Raw genomic sequence first — 23,793 nt, forward strand, 5'->3', positions numbered from 1 at the left:
GTGTGCCCTCCAAATTCCTATGCTGAAGCCTTAACCCTCAATGGGATGGTATTACCTTCAAGAGGTAATTAGTGTTAGTGCTGGAAGAAGACATTCCTGACTCATGAGGTCATGAGGGTGGGGGCCCCATGATGGGACTAGTGCACTTATAAGAAGAGAAACTGGAAAGTTCACTCCCTCTCTCTCTCTGTACACGAAGGGGTCATGCGAGCTCACAGCAAGATGGCGGCTGCCTACAAGGCAGGAAAAGAGGCCTCGGGGTGAAACTTACCTTGCAGATACCTTGATCTTGAACTTCTTACCCTCCAGAACTGTGAGGAATAAATTTCTGTTGTCTAAGCCACCTGGTCTATGGTACTTGGTTATAGCAGCTCCTGCAGACTGATACACTCCAGGTGGTGGGATTCTGGGTAAATTTTGCTTTTTAAAAAATACTTTGTTACTTTTTCTCTGTGCTGAAGGAGCAAAAAGTATTCTTATAATAGTAGCTCAACAATATATCCCCAAAAGCGTACAAGATAAGGAATATCACATTTCTCAAACGTCTCCTCCTCAGGGAACTCTCTCTAGATCTTCCCAGGTACTTGCTTCTTGTTTTGGTTCATGGGCCTAACTTTTAGAGCTCACGTCTCACTATCTTGCAGGGCTTTCGGAGTCCCCTACTCATACACCTTCTCATACACGAGACTACACTGCTTGAAAACCACAACGGGCTCCATAAACACTTTTGCAATAGTGAAGAAGAAAAAATAATGCCACACATGAATGCTCCTGAGATGCCTCTGCCTATTCTGGTGTGATTGAATTCTGTCTCCAGCAAAGGGAGGAATGGGGTGAATGTTGCTATGTTTCTCTTTGCCTCCATGGAAATAAATAATTAGAGTAACCAGCATCATGGAGACAGCAGCCATACTCCCCAAGAAACCAGAGTTGGGGGAGAAGAGGGATCTGCCTTCTCTGTGAAAGGCCCGGAGGCATTGAAAAGGAGGAGTTTCGGAATGCTGGCCTTGGAATTATCTACCCACCTATCTATCCATCTGATCATCCATCCATCCATCCATCCTTTTATCCAATCTCCTATCTGTCCATCTGTCCAGCTAGCCAACCCTCATTCACCAAATATTTATTGAGCATTTGCTATGCACACTCACTAGGGATAAAGTGTTAAACAAAATGGACATCAGATCAATTCAGGCTGGTGTCCTAGCTCAGCCATTTAACTGTCACCTTGGGAAACTTACTTGCTCTCTTTGAGCTGCTTTCTTTGTCTGCACATTAGGGATTCTAATCTCTACAGTGAAAAGGGTTACAGTAAATATTGTCCATATATGGAAATAACTTAGCACAGTAGCAAGACCACAGTAGGTGCGCCACGAACAGTAGTTTTGGCAGTTCTCTATCTCCCCCAAAGACCCCTGCCTCCCACCCTTCTGCTGCATAGGACAGCATTTCTGCCTGATCTTCATACACGGCAGCAACAGGGACCTGTGGGATGACGTTTGTCTGGGAGCGTAGATGAGGCCCAATGAGAGTTGGTGGCGTGTCTGAGGCTTACCGGTCCTTGAAGAGCAGGAGCTCCTTCCCCAGCATTGTCACAGCGTCAAAGGATGAGCTGGAGTCACAGAGGTCGGGGGTGGATGGCTTGTGATGGGGGGCACGGGGCAGAGTGGGCTTCCCCAGGAATGCTTTCCGAGGTCCTAGGATTCAAAATGAGTTGGTCAAAATGGTCACAGGAATTTGGAGTTCACACACTTCTGTTCTAGAGCCCCAGGGGAGATTGTACACCTTCATGCTGGACATGTGGATCATGGCCATGGCTGTTGAGGGCAGGTAGACCTGGGTTTGAGTCCTGGCTCTCCTGGTTGCTGAGCTGTGTGATTTGAGGTGCGTTATTCAACTTTGTAAGCCTCAGCTTCCTCACTTGTTAAAAGGGAGGGATAATAATAGTACTCATCTCAGAAGGCTTTTATGAGAATTAAATAATTCCTGTAAAGCAGGTAGCAGAGTGCTTGGCACACAGTAAGTCTTCTAAAGATTATTATTTTATTATAGAACTTCTTTGATATCTACAAGTGCTCCAAATTAGAAAGGTAATTTAAAAATTGGCATGGATTGTTTCTTTGTAATTAAGTTCTTTTTTTCTCAATAATAAAACTTTCTTGTGTGTTTTCCTATTATTTTCATAGACTCCTTGGCATCCTACCCTGTGCTTTTGTCCTTGGCATCCTACCCTGTGCTAGGCATCCAGGAAAAACTGAGCGAATTCTTGTGAAACTGAAGTACACTGAAGGTGTTTGCTATTTAAAGATATCTTCTGGTGGATCGTCTTGGAAAACATGGACCCAAATCTTGTGAGAGCTATCAGTGAGTCTCCTCTCCTGCTCTGCATCTCTCAGGACTGTGTCCCAGCTCCAGAAGAATGAGCCTGCACAGCTTGGACTGTCGCCTCTGGCGGGTTCCTGCTCTTTGATGAAGCCTCGTCATAACCACAGGTGAGAGTGAGGGAAGGAACGAGGCACAGGGAAGGGAAAGGTTCAGGCCTCTGATAAGGGTCAGATGAGGTTTGAGATCAGGGATGGAGTAGGGTTAGCATCAAGGCGACGATCAGAGGCAGGGTGAGGCTTTGGGATAATATCGAAGCTGGAAATTGGAGAGGGTCAGCAGCGGCAAGTGAACGGGTGGGTGATATGAATGCTCCCTTGTAACATAAACCCATGTTTTCACATTTCATTCAACTGTGTCATAATAACTGTGCCAAAATATGTGCTTTGCCTCCTGGCCGAGTGACAGTGGCCATCCAAAGGCAGTGACTTTCCAGGGCACAAGGACCTCTAAAGGCAAGTGTTTGAGCTCAGCCCTTCTTGGTGGCCCACAGGAATCGCTTCCCATTGGAACACTGCCACCAAGGCTCTGGAGCTGAGTTTGTGACATGGAGACATTCACGGCGTTTTTCCTGTCCCTCAAGGGTCAGGCAGATCTGGTGCTTTCTGCCTCCTGGAAATGGATAGAGCTGGCTGAAGGCTTCTTGGGATGAAATTTGTCTTTTGTGTCTCAGGTGAAATCTGACCAATTTTGAATGGTGTGCCCATTTCTGGGCTTCCCACCGTCCAGATCCCCTGGGGCCAGATTCCTAGCACCCCAGGAAGCTGCTGGGGGGATCTGGGTCTCTAGGCACTGAGAAGATGGGGAGGGGCTCTGATAATCAGAAGCCTAATATCCAGGTCTCCAGGGCTCAAGGGAAAAGCAATTTCCTAGATCTTTTTGCCTTTTATCCATTAAAGAAAAATTGTCAAGGTCTAAGGATGTTTCAAGATTCCTTCTGATGGATTAATTGGTTTGTTTTTCCCTTAAGGAAAATTGGATACAGAGTTTCTAATAATCCCTTACTAGCTTTTGGAAGAATGTTAATACTTGAGGTAACTTATCTTAGGATATCTTAGGATACTTACTGTCTTTGAACCTCAGCTTTCTCAGCTATCAAATGAGGAAAACACTTCACACCCCACAGGTTGGTTGTGAGGCTGGTGTAAGACTACACACATGAACCTGTTTTGTAAACTGCAGATCAGCTACGTGGCTGGGCGTGGAGTTATTTTAATCATGATTGCTATTTTTAGGGAGATAAGGTCACTTATCTGCAAATGGGTAAGCACCACATATATGAACTATAAACTACATCCTTCCTCTCCCAATGTGTAAATTCTAACCGGCACTCACAGGAAAAACACAAACAAACAGACAAATGACTATATTTTCTAAGGCTATCCAGGACTAATATGCTCTAAAGGAGAGATGTAAAATTTAATCACACATCACACACACATTTATAACAAGCAAATGAGCTCTTCACAAGAAGGCATAGTTGGGGCTGTGGTTTCTAGATTGATCTTTACCAATGCAGATAAAATGCACTTTCTTTAATTTGGAGACTGAATGCTTGCCAATTTCAGAGATAGTGGTCAAGGAAGGTAATAATCTTACCGTATAATGCTTGGATCCCTTTCACATCATCTTTGGGGAGGTGGAATCCATAGGGATTCTGGTACTTATAAGTTGGGTACATCAGTGCTGATGGGTCTGTGGAATGGGCCAGGCCCAGGGCATGGCCAAATTCATGAGCAGCAACAGTAAACAAATTAAAACCTAGACAATATGAGAGAGAAAAAAACAGTATCAACACAGGTTTTTGTTTTCTCCGTCTTCTATCTTTATAGGATAATTTATGCCCACATTACAGTAAACCCATCTGCTTTTCCTAACTGGATTATTCAAAGCTTGGTAGGTTATTCTGGCACTTAGCTTTGGTGACTTTAATTCTTCCCCCCTTGGCTAGAAGGGGGTTGGAGGTGGGGGAGGATGGAAATGCACATCAATCCATTTTGTTCATCATCAGTGATGTTTGGTAGACTGATAAAGGAGAGCCTTGGAGCAAATAGTGGCAATGATATTTGGCAATAATTCATAAATTTAGACCACAAATGCCTTAATAGTTCCCTGCTATTACAGCCTACACCTTTTGATCCACACGTTTCACACTGAAGATTTCCAGATGACCTGTATGAGATTCTGGAAACTTTATTCCCATCCCCAACACACTTCTCAGGACAGTACTGATTCTCTTGGGTCATTTCTGAATGTAGCCTATTTCCAAGAACAAGTAAGAAGTCATAAATACTAGGTTGTTGAAGGAAACAAGAGCAGTGCATTGAGAAGGGGATGACCGGTTCTTCAGATGATATGCTATGAAACAGATCAGACAAGTCTACAACACGATTTGGGGTGGATTTTTTTCCCTTATGTGATCCCTTTTGGATTTTTGGCTTACTTGTTTTTCCTAGCCAGCCCCCCTAGTTAAAGGGTGGCTTGGGACGTTGAACCTCAAGGTTTCATGATGGAGCCCAGAAGAAGGTACAATATTTTCCAGGTTATGGTGAATTGTGCATATATACCATTCGTTCCCATAGTCCACTTCTCAGCATTGTCGAAATGTGTATCTCCTCCCAGGCCTTCTCCAGGAGCAAATGCATGGGCTAGAGTCCCCCGAGGCCCATCAAATGGATAGGAATCCCCGTGATCTAAACAAGTGGGGAGAAAGGCCAACAGGATTGAGTCCTTCTAGCAATTTTGAGGGGCACATCATATTACAGAAAAGGGACATTTTGAATAGCATTGACACTTAAATTTACTTTTCAGTATTTATTTGTTATAATGGGAAGTTCATTTGTCAATGAGTAACTGCCCATTGAAAAATAAAAAAGGCTAATTCATACTGCAAAGATAGTAAGCATTAACAATAAAAAAACACCTGTTTTGGGTTATTGTTGCTATCACGACATCTGTTAACTGACACGTAGGATACTGTGGACTTTGCATGTGCCATAGATTACAAAAGGAGAACAAACGGGGGAGGCATTCAATAGCAAAACCTACTCCACTGATTGGAATGTGAACCTGTTAGCAGAATGACCTTTCAAATTTGATTCAGCTGAGACAGTGATAGTGAATTGAACAAGTGTGTGCTTTCTGTTTCTATAGCACAATACAGTTTAAGGAAGTGTCAAAAATCTCTCTGTAATTTTAACATACTTTCATGTGGAAAACATATGAAAGTCATAAAGGTGTTTATAAAATCCTAACTTTTAAAGCTTTTTTAAGTTTTTTTTAAATTATCTATTTTAACTAACAATTCATTACAAATTTAATAGAAGAGGAGGAGGAAGAACAAAATGAGGGATATAGTTTATCACTTAAAAAAATCTTAGTAAGGATACCCAGTTTTAGATTCTTTTTTTTTTTTTTTTTTTTTTTTTTTTAAAGCCAACAGAACAAAGTTCTGGTATGCCATTTCTCAGGTTTCAGTGAAATGCAGTTTACTCAGGTGCACGCACCGAGGACTTCATGCAATGGCAGCACAGTCCCTGGTTGGCTTGTGTATTAGGGGACAGACTGCAAGCTTGAAAGATCAAGAGAGAGCCAGACATTCATTCCTTGGCTTTCAAAGCTACCCCGAGTCACAGTGCTCTCCCTGCCACTTCACTAGGGATGGCCTTTGTCTTCTGGGAGGAATAGGACCTGCCCTGGGCCAGGTCACACCCAGGGCCATTTCTAAAGTCTGTATTCTCAGGACTTGCTTGATCTTCTCTCTCCCAGCTCCTAAGCATGTTTTCCCCCCAGTGACATCAGATTAAAATTAAGATCTGGACTTGAAATGACAAGGACACTTAGAAATGTTATCTGAGGAGGGGAATAGGTAGTAGCTTTCACCCTATTAGGAAGCTGAGAAGGGAAAGAAATTTTATGAGCTCTTTGGCCCTCCCTTTATCTATTTCCTAGACTTGCTTCCCTGAAAAGGGCTCAGAGCTCTCACCAATCCCTGCTCAACCTTATGCCTCTACTCCTTACCAGGGTGAGCAATGGAATGGAGAAGAAGTGGGAAAGTTGGAGGCAGACCTCTTGCATATCTCCCAAAAGGTGGTCTGCAAGTGTGGGCAAGACAGAAATGACACTTTCCCAACCATTGCTGCAGGGGGAAAGCTGCTTCAAGGTCACTGTGGAAGGTATTTCCTTCAGTGAGGATTCACGGTGGGATATCCTTGGCTAATATAGAAGGGGTTATATAAGTGATAAACACTATGAGGGGAAGGGATGAGGTCATGTGGCTAATGGGAAAGCAAAATCTGCAAGAATTTGTCCCCTAGTGGGACAAAGTCATAATGAAAGTTTGTTACAGTGAATCTACTCTACAGCTGTGTCTGATGATGACAAGATATGCTAAGAACTCCTTTGGTTCTATTTTCTGGCCAGATGAAGATCCTGGCTTTGCCACGGTCTTGGCCTCGGCCCATCACAGCACTGTGTGAAGGAGGAGTGTGTGATCACTCGAATTAAAGGTGTGGAAGGAACAGTATTGGGACAACTCTCCTTTGAATTAGTAGATGGAATCCAAGTACCACAATACCTCCATTTTCAAAAGATATCATAATATCCGCTTCTCCTGAGTTTATTCTGACAAAGCTCAGAGGGACGGCGCTACTCCAGGCCTGCAAGGCCATCTCCACTGCTTTGTCCACCTCGACAGAACTCATGGAAGGTGTGTATTTAGATATTCTGTGAAAATGGAAGGAACATGTTTTCTTTTCAGTAACTGCTCCGAAGAAGGCAAGAATTACATGTTGTATTAAAAAAAGTTAACTATAAATCTACAATTTAGATTTTTCTCTGAAATAATAATCTTATTTTGCTTTATTATATGTTAAATTTCTGCATATGAAACAACAAGACAAATGAAAGGGAGAGATGAGAGACAGTTGGGATAATCCAGTACTGAAACCATTTAGCTTTCAGTGTTATTATACTACCACCGACCTAAAAGAATAAAATTTGTGGCCGGGCGCAGTGGCTCACGCCTGTAATCCCAGCGCTTTGGAAGGCTGAGGTGGGAGGATCACTTGAGGTCAAGAGTTCGAGATCAGCCTAGCCAAGATGGTGAAACCCCATCTCTACTAAAAATACAAAAATTAGCGGGGCGTGGTAGTGCAAACCTGTAGTCCCAGTTACTTGGGAGGCTGAGGCAGAAGAATTATCTGAACCTGGGAAGTGGAGGTTGCAGTGAGCCAAGATCGGCCGACTGCACTCCAGCCTGGGTAACAGAGTGAGACTTCACTCAAAAATAATTAAATAAGTAAATAAGATAAATAAAACTTGTGAAATGTTACAGGTAATAAGTAGTTAATTTTTCTTAAAGTCGTTTTCATTGAGAGAGGACCTCTTTTTCCCCAAAGGGACTGGATGTTTTCAATTATAAAAAATAGAAATGTGGAGTTTTGAAGTTTTGCTAATTCTTATTCAAAGCTCCTCAGGATTTCCCCAGGGCTATTGAGGAAGGCTTTTTTTTTTTCCCTCAGAATAATGCATTCTTTTCTTTTTTCGTTTTATTTTCTTTCTTTCTTTTTTATTTTGAGATGGAGTTTTGCTCTTGTCGCCCAGGCTGGAGTGCAATGGCATGATCTCTGCTCACTGCAACCACTGCCTCCCAGTTCAATTGACTCTCCTGCCTCGGCCTCCTGAGTAGCTGGGATTATAGGTGCCCGCCACCACGCCGGGCTAATTTTTATATTTTTGGTAGAGACAGGGTTTCACCATGTTGGCCAGACTGGTCTTGAACTGCTGATCTCAGATCCGCCCTCCTCAGCCTCCCAAAGTGCTAGGACTACAGGCATGAGGCACTGCCCCCAGCCCAAAATAATACATTCTTAAAGAGGAAGGGCTAGCTTTAAAAACGGAGGCTCAATGGAACTGAAAAAAGGGTGAGACTTTCAGCAATTACTGGTGTGACAACGACACCTTAAGGCAGAAAAATGTAGTGCTTTTTGGACTGTGGGTGGAGTCAGAGTTGGTGATTGTTAGAACTTTCTGCTCTGAAGCCCAGGGTCTGGGGATTTCTGGCAGCACACAAAGGAAAGGCAGGGAGGGCAACTTCTACCGGAGACCTTGGGCTGGGCTGGAATATGATGCAAAGTGATAAGCTGTGTCTGTGAGAGCCAACCCCAAAAGCAGGGACTGGCCCTGCTTTCTCTCTCTCTGTATAGCTCCTAGTCTAGTGCCTTGCACATAGCAGATGCTTTGCAATAGCTTGATAAATAAATGAATGAATTAAAGAATTAAAGCTAGCTGTTTTAGGGCCCACTCAGTGGCTCTCAAAGTTTAGGACCTGTGATAATTACTTAGGAAGCTTTTAAAAATACAGGTATGGTCCAGAAATCTGTGTTTTGAAAGGTATCTTAGGTTATTATAATGCAGATGGTGCAATTTCAATGAGAAACCAACAGCAGTAATCCTAGGGTCCCAAATGAAAGGACTGTGCCCACAGAAAGGACAGCAAATAGCTCAATTCAGGACTTGAGAGGGAAGGAACAAGGAGCTCTTTAACCCCAGGAGTTGGGGCCAAAAGAAGAGAGCTATAGAACTGAAGGGGGAAACCAGAAAGACCTTTAAAGGGATTATTTAATGCTTTCAAAATATGCCAAGCCCACTGCATAATATGAGTCTGCAATTTATCACAACTAGGTAGACTTAGTACTTTGACATGCCCTCACATTTTTGGTAAGTCAGCCATATCTTTGAGCTGACTTGTGTGTGTTGGCCTGGAGAAGACAAGGAAGGAGAGAGGGATAGCACCAGAGAAGAAGAGAACATGGAAAAATCCCTGACTCAGGGTCTGGAGCTTGATAAAGCAATAGTAATACTAGCTAGTATTCTTTGAAGTCATACTATGTGCTGTTGCTGCATGCACTTTTTAATGTGGCGTTTATCTAATCCTCCCTACGACCCCTAAGAGGAAGATCATCATCATCATCTACATGTTATGATTAGTCAGGTTTGAGCCCAGTTCTGTCTGACTCCAAAGCTTATGCATATAAGCACTATGCTGTATTTTTTTTCCTTTTGTAATCCTCTGGGTTATGTTGTAAGAAGTTATTCTGAAAGTCAGTAGCTACACAGGCAGAGTACTGTGATAGCCTCTAGTGTCCTTTTTCATGGGGAGGGGATGGTGGAGTTGTTGGAGAGCAAGACTGGATAGGCAATGTGTGTTTTGAGGGGTTTTTAAGACTGCCCAGCTTATCGCAAGAATATTATACTTCCCTACGCATCACATTATCTTGACCCATGCTTCTTGTCTTTGTTGTACATAGTCATGGACTAAAATTCCAGAACACAGTTTACTTTAAGAAAACTATGAAAAGACTCTGTCGATGCATACACGTTTTTCTTGTCTTATTCTTACTATTTCAGAATCACTTTTGTGTTCAACTCTTACGAGGTTTTTCTCCCCCAATTGCTTTGATTTTTTTGTTCAGCCTGCCACCTTATGGATTTATTGGCTGATAGCAGGTAACAAGTGGCCTAGGGGATTCATGACTGTTCCCCGGATTCTGGCCCCTCCTTTGATCAAATGGACTCACTGGTGTGCTGGAACGGGTTAACAAGTGGCTTTACAAGGAGAAAAAAGAAACCCACTTGATTTGTATGACTTGCTGATTTCTGTGTTGTAAATATTCTCACTATGGCTAATTCAAGCTACCAATTTACCATCACTGAATGCCAGGTTGTAAAGAGATGAGCATGAATGAACCACCCAGATTATACAGATGTACATAGCCTCATGAACAGAGAAAATAATAAAATGTAGTGAAATAGGAGGCAATATGTTTTTATTACCTTTGTTTTAATATAATGTATTTAATATAATTTATTATATTAATGTATTTAATATAATTTATTATATTAATGTAATTATTTAATATAATGTATTTAATATAACTTAATATAATTTATTAAATAATTATACATATTAAATAATATAACATATAATAAATAATATTATTTTATATTTATATAAATTATATTTATTATTATAAAATATGTTTTATTATTATAAAATATGTTTTAATAATATATTAAATAGTATTTTATTTATTATTACAAAATAATATATTTTAATAATAAATAAATATAAATACGAAATAATATAATTATTTAATATCACAATTTAATTTATTTAATATAATTTAATATGATTTATTGAATTGTAAATTTACATAATTTAACAATGGCTGTCTTAGCAGCCAGATCACAAAATTCTTGGGAGCTTAACAAGTGGCTGCAAAATTCCTGACATTTTAAGGATTGGCTTCTGTGAGCTATTAGGAGGCAGCTCTAGCACACCACTGCTTGGACTATTGCAAGAGTCCAGCCTTTCCCCATCTCCGGTTATCATCTAGATGTGCTCATCCTAAAAGCAAAATCTGATCCTGGTCCTCGCCTGGCTCTCCACTGCCCTGGGGATAAAGTCCAAACTCCTTGATATCACGCTCTAGTTGCCCTTCAGGCTGCCCCTCCAGCTCATTTCCTGCCATTGCCCTTCCTGCACCCTCTGCTGCAGCCGCATGCACTAGGCACTGGTGGTGGGAATGCTGCCCATCAACATGCCAGTCTGTCCACTCTCTGCTGCTATATGCTTGGTCTGGTTTTCTTCTTAGAAAACTCCTTACATGTGCAAGGCCTGGGGCAGGACAACAAAGAGTGGAGGCCATTCTTCTTTTCTGACCTGCACCCATCTGTCATGCATGAGGCCCACGCAGGCAGGCACCATCCACCCCTACGTCAGGCTGAGGGGCAGGTACCATACATAGTTTGCCCTTGGTTGGACCAACCTGGGGAGGAAGTCTGCGCTGGCTCCCAGAATCAGGTCTGGCTCTGGGAGAGGGAATTCCAGACTCTGTACCCTGAGCACAGCAGGGAGGGACAGAAGTTCTGGTTGGGTGTGTCCCCTTGGTTTGCACAGGATGAAGCCAGAGGATTAGGGGAGGGGAGAAAGAGGGCAGGGAGGGAGTGAGGGGAGCTTGGGGCTAAGAGTGGAACTGCTTCTGCTTTGCCTTAGAATCAGGCTCAGATCTTACTGCTGGTCCCTGGGCCACTTGGTAGCTCTCTCCATGTGAACTGTGGTCCCACAGTTCACTGCTTAGAGCTATGCTTTTGCACTTTTCACACAGAGCTACAGCTGTCTGTTTGCATGTCTGTCTCTCCTTAAAGGACTGTGAGTTCCCTAAGGTCAAGAAAGTTGACCTGTTCACCTTTATATCCCTCAAATGGAATGCATTTCTTGAATCATCAATAAAAGATTTTTGGAATCAATGAAATAAATTACTTTATTAGTAGGTTATTTTTTTCTTTCTCATTAAGCAGGTTGTTTTAAGAAAACTGGTTTGTACTGCCAGGTCATTAATCCTAGACTAGATTAAAGATAATTGTGTTGTTTCTAGCTGGTAAAATTGTTTGGAATGCCTAAAATAGCCAGTCATTATGATAATCCTAAGACCGTATTTTCTGGTGAATTGCCCATTGTCATTGCCTGACAGATGGACGTAAAAAGTTCTTATTCTTTCTTATGGTTGTGAGGTGTCAGGATTTTTATACAGATGAGAAGGAAGATATTTTTTCAAGAAAAGGGAAAAAGAGAGAGGGGGTGTTTTTCTCTGAATTTGGAAAGACTTGATCTCATTACCTGTACGTCAAAGTATTTTTTTTCCATTTGGGTTCGCCAGGGAAGAGGCGATAATTGGCCACATCAGGAACTCCACAGCGAGGCTTCTTGATCACGTTCATTGTGGTCTTGTCTAACTTCCCGGTGACTTGGAGGCCAAAGAACGCTTGTAGCTCCTTAATCTTCCTTATCATGGAATTGCCTCCTCTTGCAACCATCTCACCAATCTGGTGTCCTTCTTTATTTGTGTAATATTTGTCAAGATACGCCTGAAATGGAGAGGCAGGCTGACGCGTCTACAGAGTAGTCTGGGAAATACTCATGCTCAGGTAAGGCAGGGGACAGCATTCCTGATGTATTAAAAGCAGTGTGTAGAGTATTTTCCCATTTATGAAAAAAGTAGACGTATTTGTATACATAAAGCTTAGCTATACTCCAAATTATTAACGATGATTGGTTTTGGGTAGTGGGGATTATAGATTATTTAATTATTTCCTTTTGTCCACCTGCATTTTATAGTTTTTCTACAATGAATATAACAAATAAGTATTTTTGCTTTAATTTTTTTAAAAGAAAAAAATTCAGGGAAGGAAGATGATGTGAACATTATTTCCATGGATCACTTATTTGTCACTGAAGTTCTTTACCCAATTTGCAAAACAAAGGCTATCTGGTTTCTTTGGTAAACAGTTATTTGTATCATCTTTCCATTGTACATAAGGCGAGATCAGTATGCTTTTAACTCTTGGAGGCATTGTATTCCAGCCTTTCATACTTTACAAAGGCAGAGGGTCCACCTGTTTTTCAGCTGAGGATTTTAATGAATTCAGATGTGTTTAGCATGTGGACTGGAGTTTGTTTCCATGAGACAACTTTCCTAAGCAAGGCTCTTTGTCTCTTGAAGCAAATAAAGTAAGCCATAAATTATAAGGCTTTCATATGCACAAAAAGACATAAAGCCCCTCAGTATATATTGTTCAAAACACTTTTCTATGACTCAGGGCTGGGATTACGGTAAAATGAGTGACGCAGGGGCATGCAAATACAGGGCTGAGGCCTGCCTTTGGCTCAGGAATTTCACCTACTCAGTTGATTTTAGGAAAATAACCAAAGAGCAGCTAAGGGTTCGGTCATCCTTTCATGTCCATGAGGGAATTGGTCCCAGGACCTCTCTCAGATACCTAAATCCACAGATGCTCAAGTCTCTGATATAAAATGGCATAATATTTGCATACAACTTAAGTACAGCCTCCTGTATGCTTTAAATCATCTCTAAATTACTTACAATACGTACTATAATATAAATGCTATGTAAATAGTTGTTATACTGTATTGTTTAGGGAAAAGCTACAAAAAAATGTCTGTTTTGAACATGTCTTCCATGAAACAGATGCAACCTTCGATTTTTTCCTGAATATTTTCAATCCACAATTGGTTGATTCCATGTGTACAGATCCCATGGATACAGAGCACTGATTGTATTTAATTATATACAATTTTATATTTATATAGCATAGACATGTTTATTTATTAGATATAAATTACATATTATTCACCCATATATTAACCATATATTACCACATATAAACTACGCAAATTGTTTACTTACATATTACACACACATATTTTTAACATATATATAAAGATAATAAGTAATTGGAAGTAACCTTAATGTCTGATGTCAGGGGATTTATTATATATATTATCCTATATTTATATGAGACAATACTAGGCCTCTACTAAGATCAGTTTTGAAAAATAAATATTTAATGGTATGAAAGAATGCTCTTTATGTAATGGCAATATACTGAGAAAAGAAGAGGAGAAATCTTTATAAGGTTATAATAATAATTTTCTGAATAAACCATACACATATACACACACACACACACGCAAAAATAAAAGGAAGTCTGCCTGAATATTAACGTTGATTATGTCTGGGTAATGAAATTACGGATGACTTAATTTATTCTTTATTCCTTCGTATATTCCAAAATCTTTTACAATGATCATGAACCATTACTGCTGGGGAAAAAATAAAAAGGAGTAAGTATCACTCATATGTTTGGAGAGGGTACACTATTTTTTCACGGCAGGATCAGCCGATCCTTCACTCCCTGCCCTTCTTGTGAGAGAAGATCACTTCCCCATTGTTGTCCCTTGTAAAAACCTTAGGTGAGATGAGAAGCCAAGAGGAGGAAAACGGAGAGGGAACATGGGGTGCCCAGGCTCTGAAACCTAGCCTAGGTGTTCTGAAACAAAGCTGCGACCATTTGGTTCCATTCCGTCTCTAGTTAGACCACCTTAAGTATTTATGTTTCTCATCTTTTGTTTCGCAAGATGAGGTTGATGGGATGAATTGTTTCTGTCTGTGCAAGTTGATGCTGTGATAATGCAATGCTTGTGGTAATGTCTGAATTATACTCCTCAGGGTTAAGCTCCATGTATAAGACCAGGTCCTCTGTGTCTCTGAGATCATTGATTTCAAATATTTTGTTCTCCTGTTGGGTTATGTGTTACACTCTACATTCTAGTTTTTGTTTCACAAAATAGGTTATATAAGGGAAGATGCTCAGGATAAATTAAGTGGAAAACATGTTTGCCCTGTTTACCACTGCTATTACAACATGAGTCATGTTTATAAACACAAGTGATATCTAGTCATACCATGCCAGTCATATCACCAGGGCTGAGATGAGGCCAGTGGTGGGTTACCAAAAACTCTGTAATCAAGATAAATCATAATTTAATGCAGAATTAAAAAAAACAAAATAAATGCCAAAAAATCCATGATAAACAAAATTTCAAAATTTTAAATACAGGATGCATTTCTGCTTTGGTTGTCTCACACTAATCCTGGCCCTGAATCATAGAAAAGTATTATGAAAGATATAGTCTAAGGGACTAACAGTGGTTAAACCTTAATAATGGATTTAAGATGATATATTTTTAAAGATAGGGTTTTTACTTTTTTTTTTTACTATGAACCTGCATTATTTTTATAACCAGCTGTTTGTTTCTTTAAAATATGCACAAGATGTTAGTCTTAGAGCACAAAAGGTTTCTGGCTGGTCATATAGGCAGGATTGAAATAGCATCTTTTAATGAAGTGAAAATAAAATTAGAAACTATTCCTTCTTAAAAACAAAAATTCATCACTGCAGTGATATAAACAAAATCTCTCCCTAGTTGGTGCTTCCATAAGATGTGATTCTTGTACTAGTAAAACACTTGTCTCATTGCAGCACAAACCATCACTTCCTACCAATTTCTTATCACTCTCACCTGCTTGTTTGCAACCTCCTTCCAGTCAGGCACCGTTTTGCCTTCACAGATACAAACCCTGTGTTTGACTCAGTTCTAGGCTCAGAGTAGATGCTCAGTTAATGTTTGAGCTCTTTTTCTTTAGGCAAAATGTGAAAGTATGTTTCCTTGAAGAATTATCAGATATCCTGAAGTACTGAGAGCTCAGAACTCTGGGCACTTTCTTGCTAAAGTTACTGACAAGGTTTTGGCATACTTTTCACAGTCACAGTATTCTATCAGGCACTTAGGTGTGTACTTAGAATTGCTTTCATGTGATACTCTAACACTTGCATACTGTTGGCTCAGCACTTAATGTTGGCACTGGGACAAAGAATTCAGAATTCACCAGAGTCGTCCCATTTCCCTCCAATCTTCCCCACTTCCTCATTGTTAAAATTGTAGAATTTTTGGGTCAATTATCAGGTGGTCCTCTCTCTACTTCTCTTCCGGTATCTGACAGATAGAAGTACAGGAGTCCAGGGGTTAAATTCCTGCAGGCTAGCAGCTTAGGTCTTCCTCCCAAGCCCTCATTCAGTGCATTTTCCTAGTGTCCTTGCTGAGAGTTAAGAGTTTAAAACTCAGTTTAAGTACGCTCCAGGACAGGGTGAAACTTAAGGTACATTTCCTCAACATTTTTCTTTTTTGGCAAAGTCACTGTCAGGTTCCAGGGTCAGGTTTGGGGCCACGACTACGCTAAATGTCATGCTCAGTGTCAGGTTCCAGTCCATGCTGAGCTCTGAGGGGAATGGGTGGGTGGCAGATAGCTGAAAGAATCCTCAGGGAGGGGGTGGGGGCATAGGCAGATGAATATGGTTTTATTCAGCAGCTCTCTCATCAGCAGCTTTCTCACACTGTCCGCCCTGTTTCGGCTGCTTGAGCCGGCTGCTCCCACACACATCTGTGTGGCTGGCCCACCCTTCAGGGTCAGCAGCTTAACTCTTTCTCTCTCTGGGCGTAAGCCAGTTCCTGGCTCCCCGCTACCCGCCTGCAAGATGGATACCTTTGGCTCTCTCTCTATTTCTCTGGGTGAGAGGACTCCTGTACAATGTCAGCAGGGCAATTATACCTTTTACAGACAATAGTGGCTTAGAGCTAAGTGATGGCCTTCCCATGTTATGGCTACACGGCTGTGATAACAAGTGGAGATGTACGCCTGCACCCTAAACTCGCTGAGTCACGCAGGATGTTTACCTCGGCCTATGCCTGCTTGGCTGCAGCACAGCCATGTTCCTTACAGTCACGCAAATAGATTTGTGAGAACTTTTAAAGCTGTCTGAAAAATCCTAGGTTCTAGTCCAGGCTGTGTCACTAACACGCTTGGGCAATTCTTTTAATTTCTTGTGGTTTCAGTTTTCTCATCTATAGAGTGATTTCTGCCCTACTGGCTACATGAGCGTGAGGATCCAATGAGGTCCTCACTATGAATGCTTTTAAATGTGACAAAATACTTTCAAATGCCGTTTTACTCATTAAGTCCATGTCTGGAAACCTATCCAGAAAAAATAATTCTTTAAATTAGCTTGATGTACAAAGATGCTCATAGAAGCCTTATTCATATGGAAGTAATCTATTTGTTAAATAAAGGAAATGGTCAAATAAATTATAACTCATATTCTGGAATATTTCTGACTGTTTAAAGTGATGTTATGAAAATAGTATAAAATCAAAATTTTCTTATGACATAATAGTTAGAAAAGTAAAAACCACATTTTGAAGACAATAACAGTTTTAAAAAGTCTTTATCATAGAAAATAAAATGGTAGTAAAAACACCTGAATTAACCGTGTGCATTTGCATTTTCTTTAGTTATGAGTTCATAATAATGTGGTAGTTAAAATTTTCGTTATTTTTAAACATAATTTAAAAAGTATGTTTTAAATGTCATATTGATACTGATTTTGTTTAACAAACAAACAAACCCAGAATAAAATCCTGGATTATGAGAATAGGTAAGCATTTTGTCATCTTACCATTTTCAAAGCATTTAGGCAAATTAGCAAATCAGAATTTAAAGGACAGAAGTGGACATTAAATAAATCAAGAAGCTGTTTATCTTTTCAAGTGTAGATTTTTTAGGGGAGCGAGAGGTGTATGGTGTTTGGAAACATGGCCTCTCTGGTGTTTCCAGGAGCCATTTGTTCTTTCTTAGCGAGTGACATAACAGATGACTTAGCAAGAAGAGAGCGTCCCTAAGCACTCTCTCTGCTTAGTGTGACTCAGGCCACCAGGCACCAGAGGACCTGCTGGCCTCGCCTGTCCTTGGGACTCCTCTGGGACCCTCTTCCCTGACCTCTGAGCTCTAGTCACATGGGCCTGATGATTACATTCCAAGCAGCTGCTGTTTCCTCCGCCTGGACTGCCCCATCTCCAGGTCTTCACGTGACTGGCTCTTTCATGCAGCTCAGGTTCATCTCAAAGGTCACTTCCTCTGAGTGGCCTTCCTGGACTACTCCATTAAAAATACTCCCTCACCAGACCACTGCCCCAGTCAGTAACTCTCTGTCATCCTGATTAACTTCTTTCCAGTCTCACTGATCACTTTCTGAAACAATCTTGTGCACTCATTGGTTGACTTGTTTACCTTCTCCCAGCACCTTCCCACCAGCTCCCTCATCCTCATGGAAGGAGCATAAGAACAGGGGCTTGATTTGTTTGATTCCCTCATATTTCTCCAGCATATGCCACGCTGTAAGCATTCAATACATGAACGTATGCTGCCTATTTTACTGCTTTCGTTTGTGATTTTATGAGGCTGATGAGGTTGTTATATAAATTTTCTATAAATTATAAGGTGGGATGTTATTAAATAATTCTTTCTTGTCATTGTGATCCTTATTAGAGGTTCGGCCAGATCATTCCAGACTCCTAAAGAGTGACGAGTGTCCCTGCCCAGAGCTGAGGACCAGGGCCATTGCAGGCAGAAGGTGCTGTGTGTCAGGTGAGGAGATGTGGACAAGTTTCCCTGACTCCTTGGTCTAAGGTCTTTCTGAGAGCATGTCATAAGGGAGACAGAGAAGGCTTGATTTATTTTGGAGAGGAAGAAGTAAGGAATCACTAAAGGTCCCCAATATTCTCAGGCTATGCTACTGTTTCTAAACATGCCTAGCTGACTCCTGACCAGCTAGAACAGCAACAATGGCTCCACCCAAGAGTGTCTGGCCCAGGGGTCCCCTGCTCCTGGGCTGCACCCAGAAACCAGTCTGTGGCCTGTTAGGAACCCGGCCCCACAGCAGGAGGTGAGTGGCAGGCCAGCATTACTGCCTGAGCTCTGCCTCCTGTCAGATCAGCAGAATCTTTGGATTCGCATAGGACCAGGAACCCTATTGTGAACTGCACATGTGAGGGATCTAGGTTGCATGCTCCTTTTGAGAATCTTATGCCTGATGATCTGAGGTGGAACAGTTTCATCCCAAAACCATCACCCCTCCAGCCCCCTACTTCCCACGTCCATAAAAACTGTCTTCCATGAAACTGGTGCTTGGCTGGTCTAGCCTTATTCCTTAATAGACTGGTCAGGGGTGACTAATTTTTTCTGCAAAGGACCAATAATTAATATTCTTTGCTTCTAGGCTAACCTCTGCCATTGTGGCACAAAAGCAATCATAGACAATGAGTAAACTAAAGGGCAGGGCCAACTGTAGTTTCCCTGGACTGTGGATTAGAAGGAGGGTCTCCCAACACCTCAGATCCATTCTGGTCTCAGCATGGCTCTCCTTCTGGAGGTCACAAAACCCCTTTAGTTTCAGAATCACAGTGGCATGAGGCAGGGTAGGGAAAATTACATTTGGGAAGAAGGCACCTAAAGGTAGGTGGAATGGACAAAATACAATTGAATAAAGATCCCAGTATCCTGAGTTATTTTGAATTTAGTTCATCTAAAAGTGGGCTAAAGTCAAAAGAAGTTCAGTTCAACATGGTTGTGCTGGGCGTCAGCTGTGCTGTTCATCTGCGGGGCTGATATTTAAGTGTTTAATGACTGGTATGGCCGGGGAACTGACCAGTTAATAAGGATGAGTGGCAGAAACAATTGGTAGGGACATGCCATTGCACATGGGTGCAAATCAGCTCTACAATGCAGACAGCCAAGCGGTACACAGGTGCAGCCTGGCAGTCAGGAAAGCAGCCCTGAGGTGGAGCTGGTGATCACAGATGTGCTGTAATGTTGGCAGACTCTTGAAAGAGAGGCCTGTGTGCAAAAACATTTCCTCTACATATCTTTCACTAATGTTGGAAATTCCATCTGTAGACATCCATTTCTTTAGGTTAAAGATGCCACCCTTCTTTTAAAAACAAAAAACGCTTGGAAGCATTTATATACATGTAGAAATCATTTTGAGTCAAGTAGTCTTTGCAAAAAATTCAAATATGGATCATTTCTATCAGACCCTTTCCAGCAGTCATAGAGGAGAGATCTTAAAAGAGGAAAATACACAAAGTTTAAGTACATAAACGTTGTACTTTGTACTTACTACATAAACTTTGTTATGTACTTTGTACATAAACTTTTACTTCGTTGGGGAATATGCTTTAGGGAGAAAAGGCCCTCAAATGAGAAGTGGGTTGGCACCCAGGAAGAACTTAGTCCACTTTAAATTTTGATCAGGGTTACCTTGGATATAAGAGCCATTTAAAAAGTGGAAACACAGGAAATCTCCTTGTTGTGACTGCTAAAGCTTAGCACTAAATTCACAACCTGCCTCTAGCGTGCGGATTATGCCTCGGTTTTTATTTTTCTGCTTCTATTTTTCCTCCTACATCATTCCTGGGAAGTACTTGTTTGCTCCTTTTATATTGCATGGTTTTCACAAGCCACCTGGAATTCTTTATGGAGCAAGATAGCTAGGTAGATATATACTCATGTATTTATTCAGTCATGTAACACGGTATACCTAATATGCACCAGACACCAATCTAGACGGACAGAAGATAGCATCAGTTAGACTTCAATGGACTTATATAAAATGATTTTAAAAGAACAATAGAATTTTTTTCTTATTTTCTTACTATGCCCTTTTAGGTTTTCTAGGGCAGAGGAGCAAGAAGGAATTGGGCAAAAATTCACAAACCTGTGCGAGGCGGTAGTTGTTCCTCCAGGTCCTGGGGGAGGCTGCAACTAGGGAGGGGGCTGCAGTGGAAAACTTCAAAGCCATGATGAGGAGGACAGCAAGGCCAGATGCAGGGAGCACCTTCATCCCCTCACAGTAGCTTGGTAATTATATCAGCCTGGGGGATGGCAGACAGTGCACGTTTGCACTTCGACCTTGAGCTCCTTTTATAGAGTCAAACAGGTCTGGACCCTCCGAGCAAGGATGATTCATGTCTCAAACAGTAATTATACAGCTCATTTCTCTCCCTGATGATGGGGTAACACAACTGTACACAGGAATCAGGGAAAGCTTCATATTTTTTTTGTTATTTGCCAAATGGCAAAAGGAGAAAAACGGTCACTTTTAATGAAGTTTGTCAGCTAGTTACAAAAATTGAAGTAAACTTGATTGATTTGAACCCAACTCAACTGAAACATTTGATTAGTCTTCATTTGGGGGCCTTTTTCCATTCTGATTACAGAAAAGTTAGATGATTACAGTATAATTGAATTTGTCCTCCAAGTAATCCCGAACTCCCCATGCATTCAACCCAATCGCCTGTATCTCCTGCATTCACTTCAAAATTTCTCAGTAGCAACTGCTGTTCATAATGATGGCTCTGAGACACATAAGATCCTGAATCATCAAGGCAAGATTACATCATACTGTGCTGACTTAGGGTGGAAAGTGAACTGATAACTGTTAGAAAGCTTTTGGATGAATTAAGGCAAGAGTTATGTCTTTGTTAACCAAAACATTAGCCAGAACTCTCCAATCTCTGTGCACTCTGGTTAATTGGAGTCATATTGTTTTTCCTGGGTCTGATTAAGATGGATTTGGATCCAGAGATGATATGGTGAAATGGTGTCATATGGTGGGAAAAGCACTTAGAGTCAGACAAAACAAGATTAAATATTTAAAAAGATATTTCCTAGCTGTGTGATGTTGGGTATGTCATTTAATCTCTGAATATCAGGTTTTTTTTAATCCACAAAAGACTGACAATACTACTACTATGTATAAACTGTTCAATGTTATGGAGTAATACATATAGCATGACATCTGCAAGCACCACTTGGCATCCATTAGATGTGGATTCAAATCCTAATTTTTATTTTAGACTAGATTCAAGGTTATTCCTATGGTGAATACAGTGAATTCCTATAGTCTTTCTCACTCTGTTGCATTTTGATATGCTTTCTTTGCATGGAAGAGAAGGTGGTGGAGTTACAGCCAATGTGTGTTATCTAGTGTACAACCCCAGGCACTGAACAAGAGTTTGTCACACATTGATATGGTTTGTCTCTGTGTCCCTAACCAAATCTCATCTCGAATTGTAATCCCCATGTGTCGAGGGAGGGAGGTGATTGGATCATGCGGGTGGTTCCCTCATGCTGTTCTCATGACAATGAGTGAGTTCTCACAAGATATGATGGTTTTATAGGTGTTTGAAAGTTCCTCCTTTGCTCTTCTCTTTCCTGCTGCCTTGTCAAGAAGGTGCCTGCTTCCCCTTTGCCTTCCACCATGATTCTAAGTTTCCTGAGGCCTCCCCAGCCATGTGGAACTGTGAGTCAACTAAGCCTCTTTCCTTTATAAATTACCCAGTCTCGGGTATTCCTTTATAGCAGTGTGAGAATGGACCAATACACACATGCAAACAGAATTTCTGGCATGTACTGTGAGATACACAAAACATGTGTCTCAGAAGAAGAAAAAAGAAAACCACAGATTAGATTCATTCAACTAAATTGTAAGCTCTTTGAAGATTGTGTTCTAAAAAATGTTACTTAATCAAGTTTGTTAAAAAAAAAAGAATGAATGAATGTACAAACATATACTAATCGTCGCTTTTTGATTTCAGGAAAGGAATAGGATATTGCAATAATTTTTCAAAATTTGCGTTTATATGGTCTCCTGTCTTCTAGAGCCCTATCTTCAACAGCTGCCAAAATTGAAGAACAAACAGAATCTTTGAAACTTCCCTTCAACTGGTCATCCTCTTCCCTTTTTTTCTCCTTTAAACACTGTTCCAATTCGTTATGATGGCCCCAAAGCCAAGACAGACATGGAAGTGAACACTGGAGTGGAAGGAATGACGGTAGGAAATTCTGGGACCAATAGAGAGAAAATATTCTCACCTCTAGGACTCTAAATAGAGTATTCTAAGTTCCGTTTTTGGAAGCACATGGAAGTTAATAACTGCCTATAGGGTGTGATCTAGATACTTCTAGAAGGTTCCAGTATCCACTTTTCTAACACATAAATGCAATCAATCCCAATGTTCCTAAGTGCAACATTTTAATTATCAAGTGCAAAAGTTTTGAAGAGGAATAGCAATTTATGTTCTTATAAGTCATTTATATATTAGTGTGACTAAATTTCACCTCAGAGTCAGCACTAGGCAACATCTTTGACCTTTCTAGAGAGAGACTAATAGAGCAAATGCCTGGTAATTCCTCACTGTGATTTCCTTTTCCTGATTTTTCTTTCTTCACAGGGGAGCAAAGGTCTGCTTTCTTTCTATCATTCTTGTATCAACTCTAAATTGAAACCCAAATCACTGAAATCTAAAAAATCATATAAAAGCAAGTCAATGACTAAAAGAAAATGAAATGAGATCCTATCAGAGAAATATGAAAGGGAAAATACCACTGATTAGATAAGTTATGGGAAAAATAAATCATTACACCATTAAATGTATACGTCGACATACTGTATGTTGTTGTGTGCTTATTGTCTTTCACCAGTAGAATGTAAGTCCCATAAAGGTAAGGACTCTATATATTCTGTTTGCAGCAGCATCTCTAGTGCATAGAACAGTTCCTAGCACAAAATAAACAGTTGTTGAATAAATGAATGTATGAATGAATGATTAATTAATGATTAAAGATAGAAAGAAGAAAAACAAGATTGTCCTTAGAGGGATAAATTTTAAGTCAGCCCATATAATGGATCAAACGAAGGTGTGCAGCATCACCCTAAGAAACCAGAACCTTTATTAAACCCACATTATATGCCAGACATGTAGCCAAGTACCTTATGTACATTTTTCACACAACTTTATGACACGCTGTTTTTCAAGTGAAGAAATGGGCTCATGGAGGATAAATGATTTGTTAATTTCACATAGATATTAAGGCGATGGCTCCAGGATTTTCACCCAGCTCTGTTAGACATTGAAGCCTGTGTTCTTAACAATTACAGGAAGAGTACATTTGTGCCTTCGTGGAGCAGTGACTTGGGAACATGGTATTTCAAGTTGGCTGGCAGGGAGATCCCTAGGCTTATTCTAGCTGCCCTGCAGCTCCCTGGCACTCCCGTGTGTCTGGCCTGAGCAGAAGTTGGGCCAACCAGACT

The 23,793-nt window shown here is 40.8% G+C and overlaps 1 protein-coding gene across 1 annotated transcript in view; it reads right to left on the reverse strand.

The window, feature by feature from the left end:
• MMP20 (matrix metallopeptidase 20) overlaps positions 1 to 20,554 on the reverse strand; it is a 48,005-nt gene extending 27,451 nt beyond the window's left edge. Inside the window, exons 1-6 of the mRNA XM_054439062.1 lie at positions 20,416 to 20,554; positions 12,065 to 12,312; positions 6,959 to 7,107; positions 4,950 to 5,075; positions 3,982 to 4,143; positions 1,556 to 1,697 (exon numbers count right to left, since the gene is read on the reverse strand). Of these exons, the coding sequence (XP_054295037.1) occupies positions 1,556 to 1,697; positions 3,982 to 4,143; positions 4,950 to 5,075; positions 6,959 to 7,107; positions 12,065 to 12,312; positions 20,416 to 20,541 (953 nt within the window). The 5' untranslated portion in view covers positions 20,542 to 20,554. The remainder of the gene's footprint in view (positions 1 to 1,555; positions 1,698 to 3,981; positions 4,144 to 4,949; positions 5,076 to 6,958; positions 7,108 to 12,064; positions 12,313 to 20,415) is intronic.
• Between the last annotated feature and the right edge of the window lie 3,239 nt (positions 20,555 to 23,793).

Source organism: Pongo pygmaeus, chromosome 9 (genome assembly GCF_028885625.2).
Source record: "Pongo pygmaeus isolate AG05252 chromosome 9, NHGRI_mPonPyg2-v2.0_pri, whole genome shotgun sequence".
Classification (NCBI taxonomy): Eukaryota; Metazoa; Chordata; class Mammalia; order Primates; family Hominidae; genus Pongo; species Pongo pygmaeus.